This window comes from Octopus sinensis, linkage group LG16, assembly GCF_006345805.1.
Source record: "Octopus sinensis linkage group LG16, ASM634580v1, whole genome shotgun sequence".
Lineage (NCBI taxonomy): Eukaryota > Metazoa > Mollusca > Cephalopoda > Octopoda > Octopodidae > Octopus > Octopus sinensis.
The window spans coordinates 27,147,304-27,174,993 of NC_043012.1; the positions used below are offsets into that span (position 1 = coordinate 27,147,304).

Genomic DNA, 27,690 nt, shown 5'->3' on the forward strand with positions numbered 1-27,690 from the left:
GCTTGCAGTGACAACGATCGGTTGGTGCTTTTTACGTGCCACCGGCACAGAAGCAAGTCAAGGCGGCGCTGCAATCGGCCACGTTCGGATGGTGCTTTTTACGTGCTGAAAGGAAGCAACAGAAAGTAACAACCACACTCTTACCCGCGCGTAGAGCGGGTCACCTTCAGATAGTTAGTTATATATTTAATACACCCTTTACTTTTGTATTGTTGTTGAAGATGATGAGGATTACTGGGAGTACTATTGCCACCACCACTGTTACCATTATTTTTCCTCATCATCATCATCATCCACTTTCCATCTTAGGATTCTTTCAAAATATAAGACTGCAGTTTTTTGTAAGTCAACAATGCAAGTCTTAATTCCAGTATCCTGCAGCTGCTTAGATAGCAGTTTGGGTGTTGTGCCAAGTATACCAATTACTACAGGAATAAATGTCATCTTCATGTCCCCAGTCTCTTTATTTCTCAGGCTAGATTCTGATATTTTACAATTTCTTCTGGCATTTGTATGATATTGCAAAACCTATGATCTTACACATTTTACTGTTCTCTACAATCATATCTAGTCTTCTTACGTATGGCCAGTCTTTATGGAGATATTCCATAAAATCCTGTAATTGTTATTCTCTAGCTTGTGTTCAAACCACTTTTCTGCTAACATCCCAATGCACTCTTTTACCAACATAGTCTTACCTTTGCTTTTACTCTTTTTGTGGTAGCATACTGCACTCAATCCTTAGCATTCAGATTACTCTGTCAAATGAGTGCAATAGGCTGGATCTTATTGGTTTGAACATAAACAGGTAGAATATTTGGGATGGATATGGCTGGTTAGGAAATGGTTAATATTTCTAAATTTGCTCTCTGACTGCATTTTATCAACTTTTACCTTTATCAAATTCAATCTAATGGCTTGGTTCTGAGTGAGTATAATTAGTGACTTGATTTCTCACATCAAGTTTCTGTCTGCCAGCACAACCAATACATGGAATGTATATGATGATGATGCATTTATTATATACTATTTTCAGCTTATTTCTTCTAAAATGCCATCACTTTTTGATGGCACAAGTATAGGAGTGAATTGAAAAAACACCAACTTTTGAAGTACAGTACCACAAGTAATCACATCTGTTACTGGGTAATCAACGGTATATAATTCTAATTCGAAAAAATGTTGCTTTGGGCCAAGAAACAAGAAATAAGAACTCTTTTGTATATGAGAAAATTTAGCATCAATTTAGAATGACCTTCATGTCAAAATATTTCCTGTTGCACACAATGCATTTGTTTATTCAGTTAATAGTGGCAAATTTTTTCCTTGCTTTGATTTTTGAGCATCATAATGTGTATATCTCAAGCGGTAAGTTAGATACAGTGACATTATACATTAATAACAGGAGATAGAGAAATTGAACTCAGAAAACATAAATCAGAGAGAAGATTCAATGTCACTTATACACACCAGTATGGAATTTATATAGGGATTTATTGATTCTGAGCAGTAGTAGAGTGATCACATACTTCATCATTGCTTTGATGCTTTCACTGGTGATGTAGGCCCTATGGAAAGCCTCTTGAGTATTTTCAACTTTTTCCTGAAGAAATATTTTTCAGGATGAGTAATGAAATTAAAAAGTATGAGTGTCAAAAAGACAACCCTATCTTCATAACATCAATGAAAGAAATGAAGGAATATCTCAAAATGCTTATCTCATGGGAGTTGTGCAGCTTTCAAATTATAGGAGATTATTGGAGCACAAATTCAGCACTGAAATTGAAAAATTGATGCCCAGGAATCAATACCTTGTAAATAAGTTAAAACATCTACCTGTAATCAGCTTACCAATATTCAACCTGCCTAAGTAGTTGATAGTGACATTACAAGCGATAAGTCAAAAACAAATACCAAACTACATTCCCAGTGTACACCAGCAATCATTACATCCTATCACCAAGTTTCATTCCTATTCATGCAATGCTCATATTTTTATATGAATTAACAAGAGTCAGTGGCCTGGTGAGTGAGAGAGAAAGCAAGTGTGTGTGTGTGCATGTAATTAATATGGAAAACCAAGAGGAAAGCCAGCGAGAGTTAACAAGATATTAATCACGAGAAGTTTCGCTTTGTTTGTCCAAAGGCTTCTGAGAAGTTTCAACCCAGGAATGTTGCCTGCTATTTATTTTATCAATCTTGAAAAAGGAGAAAAGCAAAACAACTAAGCACAAAGAAATGTAGCCTGGGTAAAATAAATATCATTATATGTTTCACTCAACGTAATACCATGTCAGTATACACATACATGCACACAAGACACACACACCTTTGACAAGGGACACACAGTTTCTGTTTACCACATTCCACTTTTGGGTTAGGTGAAAATGAAGCTATAGTAGGACAAAAGGCCAAGACTTTGGTAGAAACAGACATGAAGCCATAAGGTAGTGAAGCAGACTTTTTAATTACAGTCATGACTACATCTATGTATATGTATGTGTATATATATATATATATATATATATATCATCATCATCATTGTCGTCGTTTAACGTCCGTTCTCCATGCTAGCATGGGTTGGACGGTTCGACCGGGGTTCTGGGAAGCCAGAAGGCTGCACCAGGCTCCAGTCTAATCTGGCAATGTTTCTACAGCTGGATGCCCTTCCTAACGCCAACCACTCCGTGAGTGTAGTGGGTACTTTTTACGTGCCACCTGCACAGGTGCCAGGCGGGGCTGGCAACGGCCACGGTCAGATTGGTGTATTTTATGTGCCACCGGCACGGAAGCCAGTCGAGGCGGTGCTGGCATCGGCCACGAGTCGGATAGTGCTTTTTACGTACCACCAGACCAGGGATCCTGGCTGGTTCAATTCGATTTCGATTTCGCTTGCCCCAACATGTCTTCACAAGCAAAGGGGGTTGGCATGGGTGCCTGTCGTACGGTCGCATTGGAGTATTTTACGTGCCACGGCCACGAGTCGGATAGTGCTTTTTACGTACCACCAGGCCAGGGATCCTGGCTGGTTCAATTCGGTTTCGATTTCGCTTGCCCCAACATGTCTTCGCAAGCATGGGGGGTTGGCATGGGTGTCTGTCGTCGGATGAGGTTCTATATCGACTTCGCTTGCCTCAACCGGTCTTTGTGTCCAAGGGAGGAAAGGCATTCATAAGTGGGCTGGGCTCACTTGTCCTGCCTGGTCTTCTCACGTACAGAATATTTCCAAAGGTCTCGGTCTCTGACCTAGTGCTAAATAATAACAATTAAATCCAATAATGTTCTACTTTTTTTAAATATGGTAAGATTTCACATATGGAATACAGTAAGTTGAACTGCTTTGATTAAATGACGTTATTAATGGAATTTATAGACAAATTATCTCTCCAGAAGGATTTTAAATTATTTTTAAAAAATAGCAAAGTAGCAAACTCCAATAAAATCAACCAGGTGAACTTTAAAATATATAGAAAAATGTAATAGTAGAATGGGACTTGTTTTAACCAGTTTGCCATATTTTAATAATTCATTTAGGAAATGTCATGCCATTAACTAATACTAAACAGATCAACATTAGTAACTATACCCAGGGTAAATGACTATTTAGGCCATAATTATTATGATTTAAATCTAAACAATTAAGAGAGGAAAATTTATGTTTATAGACATTTTAATTTATAGATATTTTGTGTTTTTCATTGAAACTGAAATTATAATTGATGTTGGTTAAAGATAGTATTCAGCAATTTGATATCTTTCTTCCAGATACAACTAGACTAAAAAAAAAAAAAAAACCTCATGAAGTTGATGGAAGGGATTATCATTTTGTATCTAGAGATGAAATGGAGAAAGGTATTTTACTAAACAGGTATGTATATCTATCTATCTATCTATCTGTGTGTGTTCATGCATGTGTGTGTGCACATGCATGCATGTGTATGTGCATACCGAAGATTGCAATTAATTCCCATACTCAGAGACAGCTATAGACATTAAATCTTGTCACCTAAAAGATTATACTGAAGATAAATTCAGAGTAGTAACTGGGTGACTCACCAGCTTCACACAATATGCTCTACAACATGTATTGAGTTAGTCTTTTTCTCTTTTGTTAAATCATCATCATCATTCAAGTTCATTTTCCTTGATGGCATTGGCTGAATGGTTTGATACAAGCTAGTAAGCCAGAAAACTGTGCCAAGCCCTACTATCTGCTTTGGCATGGTTTCTATGGCTGAATGCCCTTTCTAACATCAATCACTTTACAGAATGTATCGGGTGTTTTTTTACATGGCACCAACACTAGTGAAGTCATCAAATAACTTACAAGACAGGACCTCTCAACTGAGGGGGAGAGTAGTATTGAGGGCGGTGGCTTTGTGCCCAGTGACAAGAGGTTATAACAGCCTTTCTCAACTGGGGTTCCGCAACAGGGGTTCCATGAGAAAGAGTGAGATAAGCTAATGCTAATTTCATGATCTTAATATTACTATTCATGCTTAACATATTATTGGTTATTGTAATATAGGCATCATCCTATCTAACCTTATTATATATAACTATATATATATATATATACATACATACATACATATATATTATACATACATACATACATATATATTATACATACATACATACATATATATATATATATTTTCCTCATTAACTTCAATGAAAAAATATGAGAAAGATATGGTATATAATTTTTTTTGTGCTGGGGTTCCTTGAGACATGTAATTTATTTTAAGGGTTATGCAAGGGTAAAAAGTTTGAGAAACACTGAGTTAGAGTATGAATAAAGAGACAGAAAAAGGTGCCTTGCTACACATTCATGTTATAAGGTGGTGTATATAAGTGATGTAGAACCAAGGATTGGATGGGTAAGTTGATGGGGTGAGTGGATGGGTAAGATTGTGAAAGGGAAGTGGGAGATGGAGTGGAGGGAATGTTGTAGGTAAAGGTAAAGATACTGTCTTGAGTCGTGCTGGTTTCCTAGTTTCCATGTCATATAAATTCCCACCTGAAGAGAATGCTAGTCTGTCACAGGAGTACTCATTTTAGCCAGGTGAGTGGACTGGAGCAATGTGAAATGAAGTGTTTTGTTCCAGAAACACAACGCATCATCCAGTCCAGGAATCAAAACCACAATCTTACAATCATGAATCCGACACCCTAACCACTAATCCACGTGCCTCCACAAGGGAATGTAGTGAGTGGACACAAATAGAAGGAGGAATTGTTAGGAGGATATGTTGTTTCAGTCATGTGACTGGCCATGCTGGAGCACCGCCTTTAGTCGAGCAAATCGACCCCAGGACTTATTCTTTGTAAGCCTAGTACTTATTTTGTCGGTCTCTTTTGCTGAGCCGCTAAGTTACGGGGACGTAAACACACCAGCATCGGTTGTCAAACGATGTTGGGGCACAAACACAGACACACAAACACACACACACACATATATATACATACATATATACAACGGGCTTGTTTGAGTTTCCGTCTACCCAATCCACTCACAAGGCTTTGGTCGGCCCGAGGCTATAGTAGAAGACACTTGCCCAAGGTGCCATGCAGAGGGACTGAACCCGGAACCATGTGGTTCGTAAGCAAGCTACTTACCACACAGCCACTCCTACGCCTATAGTATTGTAGGGAATAGATTCAACATAATCACATTGTATCCAGGTAGGTGTATGAGGGTACAAAGGGTAAGTGGAAGAGAGATGGAAGGGGAATAAAATGCGTGATAAATTTGGATGGGGAGATGGGGGAGGTCTAAGGAAGAGTTTTCTTTTCCCCATGCATTCTCCACATTTAGCAGTCTTTCAATTTTGTATTTCCATGCCTCTCATTAAGTGCAAGTGTACTATCCTCCATTTGAACACACTTCTTTCCTACATTATCATGATTTTCTCCAACATATTGTCTTGCAATCCAGAACACCTCATACCTCTCGACTTATTGCTGCTGAAAATAGGCAAACTTCTTCTTTTCTGCTTCACATCTGGCTAAATATGCCTGTCTGTTTCCTTGTCTTCTAACTTCCTGGTATAGTTGTCTACTATCCCCACTCATGCAGTCCTTCCATGCCTGTTTCTTTGCCCTTTTGGCAGTGTCTACTTTACTGTTCCATCACCATGTTATCCTAGTTCTGGATGCAATTATGCACCAGCCACAAATTTTGTCTGTAGCCCTTTGTAGGCTATCCTGCAGAAATTTGCAGTTGTTCTCTAAGCTACACATTTCTATTTTCTCATCCTTCTCATAAAATGCTTCAATTAGCACATCTGTAAATCTAACTATTTAAATGTATGTATGTATGTATGAAATAAAATAAAATAAAATAAAAATTGAAGATTGTTGTCTGTGATATTTTTATTTCATGCTTGACAATTGTTTCAACAATTCCATAGTGATTGTTCACTACATGAGTGCTTCCTAAGGTAGGAATACTTGGATTATCTTACCCCTACTAACCTACCATATATATCTGTGTGTGTGTGTGTATTTGTGTGTATATATATATATAATATATATATATATATATATACACTTGTGAATTATGAGAACATTAAAAAAAATTTACTTGATAAATTCCAAAAGAAATATTTCAAAATAAATGCTTTAGATATATGAAGTTTCTTTTTTAAAATATTACTTGTGTGAGAACATGTATACTCTTACTCTCTCTTTTACTCTTTTACTTGTTTCAGTCATTTGACTGTGGCCATGCTGGAGCACCGCCTTTAGTTGAGCAAATTGACCCCAGGACTTATTCTTTGTAAGCCTAGTACTTATTCTATCAGTCTCTTTTGCTGAACCGCTAAGTTACAGGGACGTAAACACACCAGCATTGCTGGGGGGACAAACACAGACACACAAACATATACATACACATATATATATATATACAACAGGCTTCTTTCAGTTTCCATCTACCAAATCTACTCACAAGGCTTTGGTCGGCCCGAGGCAATAGTAGAAGACACTTGCCCAAGGTGCCATGCAGTGGGACTGAACCCAGAACCATGTGGTTGGTAAGCAAGCTACTTACCACACAGCCACATTTTTTTGATGGAAGGACATACAACAAAAATCTGTAATAATATATTGAATTTCTTTTTGAGAAAAACTAGCCTGCATTAAGAAAAAGATTGGCATAGCTTATGATAAGTATGTATGAGTTTTTTAAGAATGATAACACATATTTCAGGAGGAAACAAAATATATAACCCCAACACCAATAATGTATTTACTAGGTTATCATTGAATATTTACAAAACAAAATACTTAATTTCTTCAAAATTATTTTTTAAGTAAACATGCAGTGTGGGTATAGAAATATAAACACAATATTGATGTTTCCATGATTTTCCATTATAATTTAGTATTATCAAATCTATTTCTTGTGCGCTACCTTTTGTTGAACATTTTTATCAGCAATAATTTGCTGTTCTGAATACCCTGTGCATATACCCTGTTCTGAATACCATGTTCTATCAACTTCTGGGCAAATTTCATATCTTGGTTCCTTTCACTTTTTACTTTTCCTTTACCAAACCACATGTCTCAATTTTAAACACTCTTCCTCCCCCATTATTTTCATGATTAAACATACTTTCCTGAAATACATACCTTCAATTTAGTGAACTTAGCATACTGGTAGACATTATCACCTAGATTACATAACAAGAAATAATGCAAGGCTGCTTGTTTATTATTAAAAAACACAAAGTCAATAAAAGGAGTATACTTGATGTACATGCAATTCCTGCTTGGTACTTGCTTTTATTTCCATATTAAGTTCTATTTAACTCAATTTCCATTTAGCATAAAAAATAATACTAACTTACATAATTTATTATTTAAAGCAAAACTATAAAACTTTATGTATTATAATGTTCTAAAGAATTACACTCCTTTTGTTCTCAATGCAAACTCATAAACCTGATCACCTGTTCATGATGTGAAACTGTGATATCTCTCTTAAATGAATTTAGTTTGGCTTATTTACAAACCAATGTATAGAAAAGGGAGGAAACTGCATTCAGATACATATTAAATAAATATTTGCTTACCATCTGCTTTCACTTTTAAATTATAATTAAGCACAAAGAGGTTGTTCTTGTCAGGAAAGGCATATTGACTCATTTGCTTGAGGAACTAAATTTAAAGAAAAAAAATTTTATTTGGAATTAGAAAAATTTAACATGACTTATACATCCGATTGAAATTTAATTATGTATTAAAATTTATTTCTATAAAGACTAAAGCTGCAGGTTCTCATTCTCATTTGAACATCTAAACTTGATACAAATCAAAGAAAATTTCTCAAATTATCACATACAAGTCACTTATTACTATCCATAAATCGTTGAATATTACCTCTCTAATTCTTCACACAAAAGCGTGTAGGGTGTGTGAAAAAGTGTAAATTTTTACGCTTAATTATAATTTATCTGCCAAGTGCTGTTAGTAAAGTAATATACATCAGTAAAGTAATATATATAAAGCTTTTCTTCCTCTCTAAAACATAGTTTAAGCAAAATTAATTAATAAAATTTCTTTATCCTTTATATTAATGAACAATAACAAAATTTTTTAGCATATTAAGAAAGATACACAAATTCAATACAGTAAAGTCCTATCAAATTATTCCTATTTGTGCCAATGAGAAAATTATAACAGTAAATTAGAAAATACTCATTTCATAGAATCCTAACACAAAATCTTTTAAGCGATGTAAATATATTTGCATTCCAAAATTAATATCAAGTCTAGAATAATATTTTCTAGTTACATTTGCAATCTTTTTAGCTTACAAAGCCCTGATAAATTATAGAGATCTCATTATTAGTTTGAATAACATGAGCAGGTATACAGTTGACAACCTTAGGAAACAAAAGATATGTTGAAGCAAATTATACAATGGTTAACTTCTTAACACCCTTAAATGTTACACTTAAATTCCATTTTGCTATTACAAACAAACCTATCAGTGAATATCAAATACATTATCAAAAAAATAAGTACATTGTCTGATGAAGGTATTTTTAGCAAGTCTACTGAGTACTACAGCAACCAACCAAAAATTAATAGGAGATATAAATATATCCTACAATAAAATGTAATACCACAGTTGGCAAATATTTTCTCTCTTTAATCAGAAAATACTTCCAAAGAAGTCATAAAATACCATCAACACAATGGCTACCAAATTTCAACAAGTACAACATAAAAATTAGCTACACCTGCATATAAAACACATCAAGTCCTACTGAGTAATACATTGCAGAAATGTAAACGAAGGAAGAGCAAAATGAACCAACTTGCAATTGTTGAACTACAGAACTCTGCCATCTGTTTAGAAAAAGGAATTGCATAACAAGCTGATGTCTTCACTAACTATACATCAGTAGACTACACAAAATTCACAGAACATTCTTTCAAAGTCATCTCTATTATCACAATAGTTAATTTTCTCACTAACACCCGAAAACCACCTCAACATTTTCAAAATACATTTTAAAATCAGATAAACACCTGCAAATAATATCTTACAGAGATACTTAATATTAAACTCTACTCCAATCTTAAAAAATAGAAAACATATCAACTCATCAACATATAGGTTAGTAGAAATTGTAACAGTGTATGGGGAGAGTAACAGATGATGTGGAGATGGGAAATGGATGAAGGGTTGAATACAATGAGAGAAGAACAATTGTTGAGAGATGATAGAGATTGGAAGGAAGGTAGGGTAAAGTGATGACTGTAGAAATTGGGTAGGATTGAGAGGTAGATGTAGTGAATGGTGAATAAGAAGTGGAGGTGACCAGTGATACATGAAGTGAGGGAGGTTGGGAAAAGTAGGAAATGATTAGCAGTACTGAAAGGAGTGAAAAGTAGCAAAGATAGTAATAATGAGAAAGTAGAAAATGTAGGTTGCAAGAGTATGAGAGGAGAGGCAAGCAAAGTGCATGAGGAAAGTGAGAGATGTATGGCAATGGAGGAGGAAAGCAAATTTTGTGGCACTGAAGATTGATCAATGCAAAATGTAGGTGGAGAAGGATAATATTAAGAATGAAGGATAGATGTCAAGTGAAACGGTTCTAGAGTAGGAAGGATAAATAGCAATAGGGAAAGCTGGTGAAGTATTTCATTCAGCTCACATTTAATTAGAACAGCAGAATATAATACGTAGGCATGTGATGAAGGTGTCACTGGTAAAGAGATAATGGAAGGGTGGTGGGAATGTCTTTGGGAGGAAATTGGCGAAAGTGCCCAGTTCATTATCATCAATATCAACATTTAATGTATGTTTTCTGTTTTGAGATGGGTTGAACAGCTTGACAGGAACTGGCAAGGCCAAGGACCACACCAGGTTCCATAGTCTGTTTTGGCTTGGTTTCTGCAAGCTGGATGCCTTTCCTAATGCCAATCACTTTACCAAGTATACTGGGTGCTTTTCATGTGGCACCAGAACCAGTGTGTTTTACATGGTACCAGCAGCCATACAAATGTTTTTTACATGGCACCTTTGTTTTCGGATATCAATTCTGTTGTGGTGGGCAGGTCTTCCTGAGTACAGCAATAAACCACATATCTTCGTCTTCTTTCATCTCCTTTGCAAGGCTCGGCGTTTTGACATTGATCTTCAAACTTTGTCCCATGTCTCCCTCAGCTTCCCACTTCCACAACTTCCCTCCACTTTAAGGGATTGGCACTTCTTTATGCAACTGTCCTCATCCATCCCCATCATATGACCAAACCAGTGCAGTTTCCTCTTTTGCACACTGCCTAACTTCTCTCTCAATACTCTAGTGCTCTGTTGCACATGTACACTGACATTGCAGATCCAATGGAGCATACCAGTTTCGTTCTGCTCTGGTTCCTATGTTGGGTTTAAATGACGAAGACTGCCTTTCTCCCATTCATTCTCCACATCTAATAGTCTTTCGTAGTAGCTCTTCTAGGTTTCTTTCATTTCAGGATTATTAAGACCAAGTATACCATTATCGTACACACGTCTCTCCCATAATATCTTGGTTTTCTCTAACACACTGTCTAGCAAACAAGAACAACTCAAGACTTTGATCTTCATGTGGTAAGACATTGGCAAACCTCTTCCTTTCTGCTTTGGCCCTAGCTAAGTACACCTGAAGCTTAGCATCTCTTTTAGTTATCTGATATGGTTCTTTGCTACCCCAACTCTTCCACTCTTCTTTTATAGACCCGTCAACCTGACTGTTCCACCACCATGTCACCTTTGGTCTGGCAGAAGTTTCATTCAAATCACAGATTTAATCTGTTGCCCTCAGTAGATTGTTCCTGTAAGAACTCCTCTATGTTGTATGTCTCCATCTCTGACTCCTATTCATCAAAATCTTCATTCAGGGCATCTCTTTAGTCTTGTAAAGCTTTTGTAGACAAATATTATTATTATTATTATTATTATTATTATTATTAAGAAAGCAGCAAGCTGGTAGAATTGTTAACACACCAGGCAAAATGCTTAGCAGCATATTGCCTATCTTTACATTCTGAGTTAAAATTCCACTGAGGTCAACTTTGCTTTTCATCCTTTTGAAGTCAACAAAATAGGTACCAGTTGAGGACTGGAGTCAAAATTGCTGGCTTTGTGCCAAAATTTGAAATCAATATTGATATTATTATTAAGGCAACAATTATCTTATCTAGATCGTCCCGTAGGATGCCCCTTTTCAGGGGTTTCGGTTGCACATACTATAGGAGTCACAGGGCACTGCTATATGTGGTCCCACAATTTCCATCTAACTAGGAATATTAGGGTCTCATCCATTGTCTTGTATTCAAGATCCTCTGCATGACATCCTGCTAGTTCAAAGCCAGGAATCTGATCTGTTAAGATCCTGCTGATAATTAAATCCATGCCCTGCTGCTGATGCTTCCATTTATTGTCATTAAGGTTTTGTCCGTCTCCCACCCTTTGACCTGTCTGGCCTGGCAAGACCTGCCTGAAGATTTCTCCCCCCCCCCAGCATAGCTCTCTGGGTCAATGGAGCACACAGGCACTTCAGCGCAACAAGGTACTTGTTGAATTGGCCAGTATCTACACAGTCGTTCTTTGATGGGCCTTATTTTTTCATCCTGCAGGGTGTTCAACAATCACCCTCCTCACCAAGCAAGCTTGATGGGGTTGCCAGTTTAGTCATCAACGACCCAACCATGCGACTGGTTGTACTGGGTTACATGTTACCAGTAGCGCTCAAGAGCAACCTGGCAACAATTAATCTTCAGCAATGCAGAAGTAGCCGTGCATATCACGATGTTATATACTTCTAAATCACTACCAGCGTCACATTGCAGATATAAAAAACAATACACTTTTGTCTATCAACTCACCACCACCAACTCTATGCCTTTCTTTAACCTCACCATCAGAACATCCCCCCGCCCCCGCCAAAATTATATTTCTAACTCACCTTTATATCACTTCTTTCAACTAACTTTTTAACTACATAATAAATATGTTCTCCCACCTTTCTCACTCCTCACCTTACCCTCTTTTTCTCTCTCATTTTTCTTTCTCCCTCTCTTTCTCTCATTCTTCGCCTTTCCCTTCAACTAATCTCCGGGTTAAGTAACGGAGAAACAAACAAAATTATTATAAGATTAAGCTGGCAGAATCGTTACTGCACCAGGTGGAATGTGTAGCAGCATTTTGTCCATCTCTAAATTCTGAGTTCAAATTCCACTGAGGTTTACTTTGCTTTTCACCCTTTTAGGGTCAATAAAATAAGTACCAAAGGTGGCAGGCTGGCAGAAACGTTAGCACACCTGGTGAAATGCTTAGCGGTATTTCGTCTGTCTTTACATTCTGAGTTCAAATTCCGTTGAGGTCGACTTTGCTTTGCATCTCTTCAGGGTCAATAAATTAAGTACCAGTTGCGTACTGGGGTCAATCTAATCAACTGCTTCCCCCCAAAAAATTTGGGGCCTTGTACCTAGAGTAGAAAAGAAAAGAATAAGTACCAGTTGAACACTGCGGTTGAGATAATTGACTTATCCCTTCCCCTGAAACTGCTAGCTTTGCACCAAAATTTGAAATTATTATTATTCTTTGCATAGGCACAAGACCTCAAATTTGAAGGATGGGACAGTCAATTGTATCACTCTCTGTATTGTATTTGACTAGTACTTTGGAAGAACGAAAGGCAAAGGATTTGAACTTATAACATAAAACGGTCATAGCTATATACTAGAAGGCATTTTATTTAAGTATTGATAATGAGACATTTTCAAATTACTTTTGTGATATTTATTTAATCTTCTGAAGATAAGAAAAGTTCAGTTATATGTAAACAAGAAATTTACTGAACTTTTTCAAAGGCTTACCTGAATAATTTTTTCATTGTTTCCAACCATCTTAAAACCATAAGAGTGAATTTTGAAATCCTATAATAAATATTTTTGAAAATATGTGGAAAATACAAATAAAATAAGCAGTGGAAAAAATAAAACATTCATAATATATCTTTTTATAAATAACCAAGCCATCAGCCATAAGGCTACAAAGTTGTTTTCATGAGCAAGATCATGTGACTGATATCATACCCACTCATCAGCAATCTTTTTTTTTTTTACATTTTTGGATAAATTCAGGAATTTATAAGTTTTGCTTTCCTATCGAGAGTTCAGATAGAGTGGTTAATGTGAGTCTTGTGACAAAGCCTATGACTTCTTACCATTTTAATATCATTTTGTGTGTATATCTCTACATCTCACTTTTCCTCAATTGAGTTTTGAAAGTATACTAATAAGTCCTGCATAAACAGGAATAATATAATTTGTTAAGCTAACTTGTATAACCATCTGCAGTTAACCAATTCTATCAATACCAATAACTTATCAATTATTTGAGCAGAGGAAAGATAATGTATGCATGAAAACAATTAATAGAAGGTTGATAGAAGAAAAAAATCAGGAAAATTGACAGATGTGTACAGGAAGCAAGGTGCTTTGGTAGACTGATAATAAGGCAGATACATAAGCTAAAGTCTGAGTAGGAAATTATTCTGATACTGGAGGTTAAGGCTCATTCTTAACTGAAAATTTGATAACAGACTTACCTTACACAGGAAATATGACAGTCACTATAATGTGTACATATGGCACAACAGTAGTGTTAATCCAAAAGAAATACTGAGAATTACTTCAATAGTAAATGGAAAATCTTAATTGTAACATGATATTAATAGAAATGTATGGAACTACCAGTTAGGTATAAGATTTTTATAGTTCTTAAACTGAATTTGAACTGATCAGAATCTGTCTTGTCAGAGGAATTTGTCAACTAATGCAAATTAGTGTTTTATAATTTAGTATTAAAAGAAGAAAAAGAAAGATCTTTCTGAAAGCTACACAGTTGGATGAGCTGAGAATTGTCAAACCTATCAGTCTGTTTTCACAGATTTTACAGTCCTTATAAACTTATTCAAAAGTATTGAATGGTAAAAATATGCTGAAGTTTCAACCTATTCAAATACCACAATCTGAATGGGGAAAATATTTGTTCTTAGCAGAGAAGGATTGCATGTTAGGTAACATATCCTTCAGACCATTGCCTAACGTATCGAGATGGGAATAGAAGTACATCTAGCTTTGTAATGAATATGGTTCCCGTAAGATACTGCAATTCTGCTTTGTTCAAATAAAGCAAGCAAATACTAAAGAAAATAAAGTACTATTTGTGTTATACATTACTAGTACATGACCTGTTAATAAGAAAAAAGCAGTGCTATGTTTAGAATAACATTTCAATTTAACTCTACTATTGTTTGAGAAACACACAAAACATATAATTTGATAATATATTTACATCATCATCGTTTAACGTCCGTTTTCCATGGGTTGGACGGTTCAACTGGGGTCTGGGAAGCCAGAAGGCTGCACCAGGCCCAGTCTGATCTGGCAGTGTTTCTACAGCTGGATGCCCTTCCTAACGCCAACCACTCCATGAGTATAGTGGGTGCTTTTTACGTGCTACCGGCACAGGTGCCAGATGAGGCTGGCAACGGCCATGATCAGATGGTGCTTTTTACGTGCCACCGGCATGGAGGCTAGACAGGGTTGGCAACGGCCACGATCGGATGGTGCTTTTTACTTGCACCGGCACGGAGCCAGTCGGGGCGGCACTGGCAACGGTCACATTCGGATGGTTCTCTTACGTGCCACCGGCACTGGTAACACAACTACAATTTCCATTGATATTGATCGATTTCGATTTTGATTTTCACTTGCCTCAACAGGTCTTCACAAGTAAAGTTTTGTGTCCCAAGAAGGAAAGGTATGCATAAGTGGACTGGCTACATCCCAGCTAGAGGCCACAGGTTATGGTCTCACTTGTCCTGCCGGGTCTTCTCACACACACAGCATACTTCCAAAGGTCTCAGTCACTAGTCATTTCCTAGGTGAGCCCTAACATTCAAAGGTCGTGCTTTACCACCTCGTCCCAGGTTTTCCTGGGTCTACCTCTTCCACAGGTTCCCTCAACTGCTAGGGTGTGGCACTTTTTCACACAACTATCTTCATCCAGTCTCGCCACATGACCATACCAGTGCAAACAACTCTCTTGCACACTACAACTGATGCTTCTTAGGTCCAACTTTTCTCTCAAGGTACTTACACTCTGTCGAGTATGAACATGACACATCCATCGGAGCATACTGGCTTCACAAAATCAGTAATAAAATAACAAATAAAATATTAAGCAAATCTGTACTTATTATATAGGTAGCATATCAATATTTACACTATTTCCTTATAGACAACATTACGCATAAGTCTTTTTACACTTTCATTATGACGTCTACTTGTTCCTGATCTGGTAAATTCTTTTTGATCAGCAAATATTTTAATTTTCACTGGATCCCCAACCTTATATATAACTGGCCATGAGTAAATACAGGCGCAGGCATGTAGATGCTGCACTTAGAAAGGCTTTGTCCTTCACTTTTGTTTATAGACATCACGAAAGCAGATCTCATTGGAAATTGGCGTTTTTTCAAAGTAAAGGGCAAATCAGTATCAGATGGTTGCAGAATAATGCGAGGAATCAAAAGTGTGCGTCCTGCATCAACACCAGTTATTTTACTTGCAGTGATCACATTATCTGACACTGATAACACTCTATAACGTGCGCCATTGCAGTGCCCATTTCTCTGATCTAAGTTTCTTAGCAACATTATAGGAACACCGTTTTTAATTTGATAAATGACGTGGCATGCTACTTATATTAAGAGAATTAAGAAATTCAGGAAGATAGAGTGAAGATTGTTGGTCTTCTGCAACAGAATCACCTAAGAGTATATGTCTCACCTGGAAATTTCTAGATTATGTGGTTATTTAGATTGTCAACTTCTTCATTCTTTGTTGATAATATTGCTCGTGATGTTAACCATTACGCGTTGTTAAAATTAACCTGTAAATCTTCATAGACATGGTTGATCAAATCCTTCTTGCCGTTGACTTGAAATTGCTGAGGAATCTCTATTACATCATCATATAATTGTCTTTGAACATTAGGGATTCTTCCATCACCAATTTGCAATGTCAAGCTTGAGAGGTGGTATCATTATTGCTGAGACAGTTTTGCACTCTCATATTAGTGGTGAGATGAAGTACTTCGCATTTGTGCCAAATAATGGATTTTTTTCAAACATGTTCCAATTAGAGAAGACCTTTGTGCTCTTTGAACCACTGGAAGAATTTGATGGAAATCAACACCTAAAATTGTCAATTTGCTGCCAAAATATTACCATGCTCCATCTTGGGAATCCCGGCTCTATCTAATTTACTGATGGCTTCGGACAGACGGACGGATGGACACGGCCATGCATGACAATATTTGTATCTTATTCACACAGTGTGAGGTATGAAAACAACCAGACTTTCTATTTCATTCCCTCTATTTATCTAATTACTGATGGCTTTGGACAGACATTCCTTTTACATATGCATATGTTCTCTCTCTCTCTTTGTGTGTGTGTCTCTCTCTGTCTCTCTTTCTCTCCCTCCCCTTCTCAACTCTACTTCTCTACATCCCCCTCTCTCTTTCTAACTCTGCTTTTCCTTTATCTAATTACTGATGGTTTTGGACAGACAGGCAGACGCAGCTCTTATTATAGTATAAGATTATAAAATGATTATAAGGCAGCAAGCTAGCAGAATACTAAGGCAAAATACTAAGCAGTATTTTATCTGTCTTTACATTCTGAGAACAAATTCCAATGAGATGAACTTTGCCTTCATCCTTTTGGGGTTGATAAAATAAGTAGTAGTTGTAATCAACTTACTCCTACCCCTGACATTGCTGGCTTTGTGCCAAACTTTGAAACCATTATTCTTAAATGATTTATTTTTTAGTAATAAAAGCAAAGGGAAAAAATATTTTCATACAAAATAAATAAAAGCATTGAAGTATAAATAAAATACGTGTTGGTAATATTCAAAGAAAACTTACCCGACTGTAAATCATTAGTCGTTTACATGGTTGCTGAATAGAGTTGACAGCCAATAATTTCTTCTTTTTAGCCTGAGAGAAGACTGGAATGAAAACAAGAAAATTCATATAAACTATGCCAATGAGACTGACTCAATATTAAATCATTTTTTAAGTGGAAAAAGAAATATTTCATGATATAAAGCTTTGGCTATAAATTTTGTGAAAATGGCAGTACTTTTTTACTGAATGTAAAAAAAGTTTTCTACTTCAAAAATCTAAAATTTATATAGCTTCAAAAATTAATGATGTGTAGCAGATGCAGCAGTGAACTCTAAGAGATGCTACATGATTAGTTTTTCTCTTCATTATTTCAAGCCAAAGGTGGCAAGCTGGCAGAAACATTAGCACACCAGGCAAAATGTTTAGCTGTATTCCATCTATCTTTATGTTCTGAGTTCAAATTCCGCCAAGGTCGACTTTGCCTTTCATCCTTTTGGGGTCAATAAATTAAGTAGCAGTTGCTGATCTAACCGACTGGCTCCTCCCCCACAAAAAATTTAGGGCCTTGTGCCTAGAGTAGAAAATATTATTTCAAGCCAATCAGATTGCTTCTTCATGGTGTAGATTGCTTTTAATGATGTACCACACTTGCTAAGTAATTTCTATCACCTAAAATTCAAAGAGAGGTAAGTTGAGCCTGATAAATGTAGCATTTTTATTATCAAACCAAACAATATTACAGCCAAATCCTTAATTGGCCTCAGGGCCATTCTCAGACTCTACTTTTCTCTTTTTCTGGATTGTGACCAATCAACTGCATTGGTATTTACACTAAATTCCACAACAGACTTACCACTCATGATATCTTCAGAATTTTTCAACCATATTGGTGACCCATGAATTAAAATGAACATGAACATTTCTGACTGAATGACTTTATGCAGGAACTAGATATTTCAAGACTTCTAGATTTCTTCACTACATTGTTGCATTTTTTCCACTTGTTCAACTCACACGCTTCTTCTTCTCTGTATACTTTGTTATGATCCTAGCAACCCCACCCATGCACATGGCAGTATGCATACAAGCACTACACATACAACACTATACATTTGCCTCATACTACATGTGCCTTCATATATCAGCAATTATTTCCAAATTTGTTTTATCATCAAACTTCTACCCATGTATTTCACCTGGAACAGTAGTAACCAAGGATGGGAAAGAAGAAAGCAAGGAAAAAAAGTTGAAGGACATTTGAATGTTTTCGTTGTGTTTATGTTGTCCTACTAAGGCAGGAGAACTGTATTATTTAAGAATTTTATTGCTTGAAGCTTAAAACAGTACTTTTTCCTTTCCTGCTGCACATCCACATTTTCAACTTGGAGTGGTTGTGACCCAACGGGTCACGGTGGGTACATCTAGTATACATCTAGTGTGTGTGTATATATATATATATATATATATATATATATATATATATATATGGAGAGAGAGAGAGTGTATATATATATATATATATATATATATATATATTATATATATATAGAGAGAGAGAGAGAGAGAGTGTATATATATATATATATATATATATATATATATATAGAGAGAGAGAGAGAGAGAGAGAGAGAGAGAAGAGAGAGAGAGAGAGAGAGAAAGAGAGAGAGAGTAAGAGGGATAGATAGATAGATAGATAGATAGATAGATAGATAGATAAGACTACTTTCATGCTCTCTCTAACTATCTCCTTGCTGGACCTTAATCTGGATGTTGTATGGGAGTGAGGAAATTGTACTTCATTGAATTGAATAAACTATGTACTGAGGCTCTATGCTACCTGTTAAGCATTTGTGCAGATCTTTTCAGGTACTGACAAAAGCCCCATGACTGCCTTCCCATTGTCACTCCAAAGTATAGAATTTTAGGGCCACAACCATCAATGTTAGGACAATGAAAAGGAGGTCTGGTGAGATTATCAAAATGATGGAGCATTGCCATGCCGATGTGTGTGGTGTGCAAGAAGTGAGATGGAAGGGGATTTCTGCTAGATTCCTCATGGTTAAGAAACAGGTTCAAATTCTTCTGGGTAGGCAAGAGTGATGGAGTGGGTGGTGTGGGCATACTCTTAGAAGAAAAGGGGGTAGATAAGGTAACTGAGGTAGTCAGAGTATGTGATAGAATTACTAAGCTGAAACTCATCATAGATAAAGTAACAGTTACATTTATCTCTGCCTATGCTCCACAAGCCAGGTTGGCTGATGAGCAGAAGGACCAATTCTATGAGGTTCCTCTGCAGACTATCTCATTAACAAATGACAGAGACTTGGTTATTGGGGCTGGTGACTTCAATGTTGGGTAGCATCCCCATGTATTCTGTTGTGTGCATGGTGGTTATGGCTTTAGGAATGAGGAGGGAACAAGGCTACTGAAGTTATGTGATGCAAATGATCTTATGATCTGCAATACTAACTTCAGAAACCCAGCAGCTACTTAATCACTTATCAGTCTGGTGGGAACATAATCCAGGTTGATTACCTCCTCACCAGGCAATGAGATAGGCAGATGTTCACAAATGCAAAGAAAGTCTTTCCCAAGTGACGAATATACACCCCAACATAGGCTACTAGTTAGTGACTACAGAATTAGGATTAGAGTGACTTGGAGAAATAAAAAATACTGGAAAAGGAGATTATGGAAGCTGAAAGACCCAGCAAACAAACAAAAATTTAGAGACATTCTAATGAAGTCTCTGATAACAGAGAGGAGGAAATGGGGACATATAGCTTATAGAACAATTGGAAGTTCCAGTGTGACAATCTACTGGGGGCCACTGACCAAATCTGTGGCTGGTGCAAAATCCCAGCTAGGCTGAGGGTGACATGGAGGTGGAACAAGGAGGTGGAGAGAACTATAAAAGCAAAGCAATAGGTCAGGAAAGACTTAAAAACAGTGGAAGCAGAGAACTGTATCGGATAGCCAGGCAAGGGAGGCTAGGCGACAGGTTTACATAGCAAAAGGAATAGTAGAAGGTAGGAAGTTTGCCAATGTTATGCAGCGTGAGGATCAGAGGCATGAGGTGTTCAGGTGCTACTATGAAAGGTTATTAAATGTGAAAAATGCATGGGAGGGGAGTCTTTCAAATATCAAACCAACTGAAGGACCAACTCTGATGAGTTGATAACAGTATAAGAGGTGAGGCAATTAAGGACATGAAGGCAGGGAAAGTCCCTGGACCATCGGGTATCACTACTGAGATGAATAAAATATCTGGAAGAGTGGGATGCATCCTTGTTACTTGCATAGTTAATCAGATTATCAAGAAGACATCATCCCCATTGACTGGTATAGTAGTATTATAGTTAGCTGCTTCAAGGGTAAAAGTGATGCCTTAGAAACAACTACAGAATTATCAAACTGCTACACCAGGTCACGAAAGTTACAGAGAGCATTATAACTCAAATGATTAGGAAAAGAATTAAACAAGAGGAGATGCAGTTTGGTTTTGTTTCTGGGAGGAGTACCACAGATGCCATCTTCCTAGTGAAACAGTTGCAAGAAAAGTATCTGGCCAGCAGTAAACCATTGTACTTAGCTTTTGTTGACCTGGAGAAAGTTTTCGATAGAGTTCCTCGCTCTGTTATCTGGTGATTTCTAAGGAAGCTAGGAGTAGAAAAGCAGCTTGTTAGAGCTGTACAAGCCATGTACAGTGGTGCTGTCAATAAGGTGAGAGTTGGCCATGAATAGAGTGATGAATTTAGCATACAATTAGGGTTCATGAGGGATCAGTTCTTAGTCCACTCTTATTCATCATAGTCCTCCAAGTCATAATAGAGGAATTCAAAACTGGACGCCCATGGGAACTGCTATATGCTGACAACCTCACTCTTATTACAGAATTGGAGAAGTTCTAGGTATGGAAGAAAAATCTGGAATCAAAGGGCCTTAACCCTTTCATTACTAACCCAGCCATAGCAAGCTGAAAAATTTTTTGGTTCATAAGACAAACCCAGCCGTAGCCGGCCAAGAGAACCCATTGTTATTTAAATGTAAATTTGAACCCAAATCTCGTTGGTACATTCATTAAAACACATTATTTCACTTTGCTAACAGCTGAGTTGCATCCAACATTCTTTGGCATGATATTTGAATTCAGTGAATTTTGGAAGATTTTTTTCTACATTTTTATCAGCAGTAATTTTTTTCAACTTTCAAAATTGAGAGGAGTTTGATGCTATCAAGCAGTGATTTCAAATTTGAAGGCTTTTCAAATAAAAATATGGAGATTTCGAGGAGAAGAATGAATGAAGTGCAAAAGCATGTGGTGGACGAAAATGAATCGGATATTTCTGTTTTCGAAACCGAAAGCAGCGATTCTGAAGAAACGGAAAGCAGTGACATCAACAGCGAGGATAATTTTACACCAGAATGGAGTAATAAGTTCAAAAAAGTTTTTATTAACAATTTTTCTGAGGAGACAGGGTCTACCCATAGTCTTTCTCAGGAAGTGAAACCATAAGACTTTTACTTTTTATTTTTTCCAGCATGCTTGTTTGAAGCAATCCCTATGGAAACAAACCGTTACGCAGAATGCAAATAATCTGGAAAAAAAGATGGCTTGTGCTTCCCTACAACTGTAGATGAAATATGGGCATTTTTTTCCAGAAATATTATTATGGGTGGAGCAATCAGGAACCTTTTGGTAATCACTATGTTTCCAGTATTATGACCCAAATACGATTTGTGAAACCGAACCAGTATTTACATTTGAGATACACTAGCAGTACCCCAGTACATGGAGAACCAAACTTTGATCCCTTATTTAAAATAAGACACCTCATCAACTGCGTTCAAAATGCATATGAAACATTTTACAACCCTGGGGGATACTTATATGTCGATGAGGGAATGGTGGGGTATAAAGGAAGGGTACCCTTCTGACAGTATATGCCAGGAAAGCCCACGAAATGGGGGATCAAAGTTTAGAAAATATGTGAAGCAAATACTGGGTACTGCTGTGGATTTAGCTTCTATACGGAGAAAAGAGACAATAATGTTAGTTAGCACGGCTTAGGGTACTATGTGGTCTGGAATTTATCTCTTCCATACCATAACCAGGGCCGTATATTATTTTTTGACTGATTTTTTAGTTCAGTCAAACTTGTGGTGGATTTAGAAGCTGTGGCAATGTATACATATGCTACAGTAATTGCTAGTAGAAAGGGGCTGCCGTTGGATATAAAAAAAGCAAAATTAAAAGAATGAGGTGAAATAATCCAACGACAGAAAGGAAATCTGCTAGTGACCGCATACAGAGATAAGAGGCAAATAAATTTTTCTATCTACCTGTGCACAACCATGTGTAGATGAAAATGGCACTCTGTTTGTGAACTTTGATTATAACAGGTACATGGACGGTGTGGATTGGCTGAACCAGATGATGAGTTATTATCCGGTTGGTAGACTGGGTAATAAATGGCGGTGATACCTGGTTTGGTATATAGTAAACATGAGCATTGTAAATGCATTTATATTATATACCAAATCAGGAGGGGTTTGCAAGAGGTGCGACCATCTGCAGTTCCGAGCAGATGTAGCAATGCAGTTGAGGGCAGGTTATTCCTCAAAAAAAATAACTGCAGGAAGGAAAAGCAAAGCCTGCTAGAGAGAGTTCAGCCAATCTACATAAATTAGAAAAAATCAGGGGTCGCAAAAGGCAGTGCCATGAACATCAACAAAGAAAAACTCCCAGTGGACAGCCAGTTGAAACATCTTTCCAATGGGCATTCTGCAAGGTTGCAGTATGTAGAGTGGGATGTTTTACAACTTTCCATGATGGAAATATTGAGTGAATATTATTTGTATATATGTATAATTAGACTGTATAAATGTTTTTCAAATTCACTTAGTTTAACTTTTTATTTTAATTTGCCTGTAAGGTGAGTGACAAGTTTTGATTTAATTTCTATTGTAAATCTTTATTATATATGTTCCTGTGTATTCATGTATGTGTGTGCATATATTTCATTCAGTTGTATTTAATTTTCTAGTTTTTCTTCAAAAACAAATTCCAGTATTTTAGTTTATTCTACCTTTATGGCACACCTGTTCTTCTGTGCGTTAAATTCAACTGATAATCTTAGTGATGTGCACAATTCTTCTATATCAAAATTTTGTTGACAAAAATTATGCAATAGAATTCATTAAGAACCCCTTCTTCAATTATGTTCCAAATATCACATTAATATGTCAATAAGTAAAAAAGTTACAGTTGTTTAATGAAAGTAGTCTAAATTCATGATTATTTTAGAATTTAATTGAAACTCATGAGGGTTGTAATTTGGTCAGAAATATAGTAACGAAAGGGTTAAAGTTAACCTAATAAAGACTACAGTTGTTGTTAGCAAGAAAACAGATAAGACTGCTTCCATTAGGTATATAGCCCTGCTCAATATGAAAGAGAGGAAAGTAATTCGATTCACTGCACCCAGCGCAAGCTATGAACACATAAGAGATGCAGTAGAATTTCAAGTAGATTAACAGGGATTAACATGTGTGACAGTTTCAAGTAGATTAACAGTAGATTAACATGTGTGACAGATGTGCAGAAACAATAGTCAATATGAGCGCACGGGACATAGACTCTCTCAAATTCCCAGGAGGCTCTCTTGAAGCAGTAGATAGTTTCTGCTACTTAGGTGGTCAAATTAGTGATGGTGGTGGGTGCTCAGAAAATACTGTTTCTAGAATAAGAATAGGATGGAGAAAGTTCAGAGAATTACTAACTCTGTTGGAAACAAAAGGACTCTCTCTCAGAGTGATAGGTAGATTGTATGATGCCTGTGTGAAAACAGCTATACTCCATAGTAGTGAGACATGGGCTCTGAATGCAGAGGACATGTGTAAACCAGAGAGGAATGAAGGTAATATGGTCTGCAGGATGTGCAACATCAGTGTGCATGACTGACAAAGTGCAACTGTATTGAGAGAAAAGTTAGGTATAAGACAAATTAAATGTGGCATACAGGAGATACATATATATATGCCCTCAGTTGCTAAGATGGCCACCCTTGCTAGCTATGCAGATGACACAAAAGTCTCTCAGACAATACAAAACCCTGGAAATATTGCACATCTGCAATGGGAGTTGGATACAATATACAGATCGGCTGAGGACAACAATATGCAGTTTAATGCAGGGAAGTTCCAAGCCCTGTGCTACCGGCACACAAAGGTGAACGACATGCAGACCGGATACACTGGCCCGGGAAGAATTGCAATTCCTGAGTCAAAATCAGTGCATGACCTGGGCATTGACATGAGCAATGGCAATATGTACTTGGAAAAATGTCACTTTTCAAAAAATTGTCTGGATTTCTTTTTATCATTGTCTTGAGAGAGAGAGAGAGAGAGCTTGAGTGTGGGTGTCTGTGTCAAGGAGTGCCAAATGGAAAAGGGAATGAAAGGAAGGAGGAGGAGAGAAAGAAGAAAAAATGTGTTTACATTTTTGCAGCTGGTCAGTCTTTCAATAGTAAATGATTTGTGGCTTTTAGAAATGGTAAACCCAGCTGGTCACTTCAAGGGGGCAAAATGTCACTTCTCAAAAAATTGTCTGGATTTCTTTTTATCATTACATATATATCATCATCATCATCATATATATATATATATATATATAATATATATATATATATATATATATATATAATATATATATAATTATTATTTGAGGGAATATGAATCCCAACTTACAGGAAAAAAATTCAATTTAGAAAAACTAAATCAAATTTCACACAATATATATATATATATATATATATATAAAAATTAGAAAAAAAACACCTTTTATCAATTCAAAGTGAACAATTAAATTACACCATCTAGAAAATCACATATATCAGAAATATTAAAATAACAATAGAATACCGATGATTAAGTAAATTGCAAAAAAAATAATAAAAACGTATATAATTGGTAGAATAATGACACGTGTTCCGTGGCTATATTTAAGAAATGATTATAGTAAAAAAATTAATAGTAGTAGTAAAATCACTTCAATATAAATATACCCACTCATGAGGTTAAAAATAAACTAGAATAATAAAATAATTAATTAATAAATCTATTTTAAAATAAATATATATATATATATATATATATATATATACTATATATATATATATATAAGATACTAAAACACATGAAGTGAAAACTAAAAAAAACACTTAAATTATTCAATACTTTAAACTTAATTAATATACACAATGCTAGTACAAGTCATTAATATTGTAATCAAAATAAGAAATGGTTCAAATATAGACAAACTCATTAAATAAGCTAACTATATAATTAATATATATGTGTAGTATCAATAGATTTAATATAGTTGACTAAATATCAATTAATATAATACCTAATTATCTTAAATTTAATACTACTTAATAAATAATAAATATACCACCTAATAATTAAATGATATATTGTCTAATAAAACTAATTCTTAAATTAAATGTAATATGTTAGATTCCTTTATAAAAAAACATCTAAATAAATAGATATAAGAATTAATATCTATCGTAACTTATAACTATCAATATATATAAAAATGATATAATGGTGAGATTTATTTGCTAATGGAAAGTAAGAAACATTTAAGCCCCATAAATTAAAGAAAGGTGCAAAAATATTAGAACCAATCACAATCACCAGTCCACTACAAATCCAGTCAATAACAATAATGATAATAACAACGATCAAACTCAAAATAATACAAGATCCTAATAATATTGATAAACAAATTATGTTACGAATTTCAACGATTAAAATAATCTATCTGGATTTTAAATGTATAAATATGTTTTAGCGTCTAATTAATATACCCATTGCTATTACTAGTAATGAATAATACAATAAAAAATTGGAAATAGTTCAAATATACACAAATCCATTATATAGACTAATTATATTATTAATATCTATGTGTAATATCTATAGATTTAATATTTCACACGATAATAAAGTTAAACATAATATTAATATTAATAAAATAAAAACTAATTTACTTAGATGTAATACCACTTAATAAAAATATTACCTAATTATTAAAAAAATATACAGTCTAACGAAACTAATTCTCAAAAATAAATTATATGTAAAACGTTAAATTCCTATATAAAAATTAAAAGATAAAAATTAAAAGATATCACATCTAATATCGAATGTAAAAAATAACTATCAAGAAACTATAAATATACAACAATATTACAACAACAATAATAATAATAATAATTTCAAGCCCAAAATGATTCCAACTTCAAATGAAATAGATAAACGATAAAATGTCAAATGTAACTTATCTTAGCGAAGGAAAATAGTAACTGAATTTTAAATGTAAGATAGTTAAAGCGTTTATAAAATTTAACGCGTGAAGACTTAGTGCAAAGGAATAGAATACTCAATGAAAATGGCAAATTATTTTTATCAATGAAAAATATGAAAAAAACGAAAAAACATTTAAGCCTCATGAACTAAAGAAATGTGAGAAAAAAACTACTTATGGAGGAACTAATATGAAGACACCCAACTAAAACTAACAGACCCCTCATAATAAATCAATAACAATATTAACAACAACTAAATATTAATCCCAAAACAATACAAAATCCAAACGAAATGGAGAAAAGAACGTTGCTTAGTTAGTTGAGAAAGTATCACTAGATTATAAACATAAAGAATAGTTCTTAGCATTTATAAGAAATAAAACCTTTGGAGACGTTGCGTGGAAAAATAGAATAAAATTATTAATGAGAATGACTGAAAGGAATTTATTAATGAAAAATACGGGAATTATTTAAGCTTCATGAATCAAAGATAATTAATAAAAATAGTATAATAAGTATTACAAGTTCATCAAAACTACCCAGACCCTACATCAAGCCGTACGTGATTATTATTATTATCATTATTATTATCACCATTATTAATATCATTATTATTATTACCATCACTACCACTAACCCAAACTACAACAAACCTCCAACTATCGCCAAATTTATTAACAGCCGACTACCCCCCTACCATTCAACCCCTCCAATAATCTCCAACACATGAAGCCCAAACTCATCGCAAACTAACCATCAACAAATTTTATTCGTCATTTTGTTTAAAATATTAATATAACATATAATAAAATAGTAAAATATACT

At 35.4% G+C, this 27,690-nt stretch overlaps 1 protein-coding gene across 4 annotated transcripts in view; it reads right to left on the reverse strand.

Moving 5' to 3' along the window:
• Positions 1-27,690, reverse strand: part of LOC115220276 (myotubularin-related protein 10-B-like) — a 120,608-nt gene that overhangs the window by 37,559 nt on the left and 55,359 nt on the right. For all 4 annotated transcript variants that reach the window (XM_036509938.1, XM_029790387.2, XM_036509939.1 and 1 more), the window contains 3 exons: positions 17,507-17,589; positions 13,381-13,440; positions 8,082-8,166 (listed from right to left, as the gene is read on the reverse strand). In XM_036509938.1, coding sequence (XP_036365831.1) covers positions 8,082-8,166; positions 13,381-13,440; positions 17,507-17,589 — 228 coding nt within the window. The remainder of the gene's footprint in view (positions 1-8,081; positions 8,167-13,380; positions 13,441-17,506; positions 17,590-27,690) is intronic.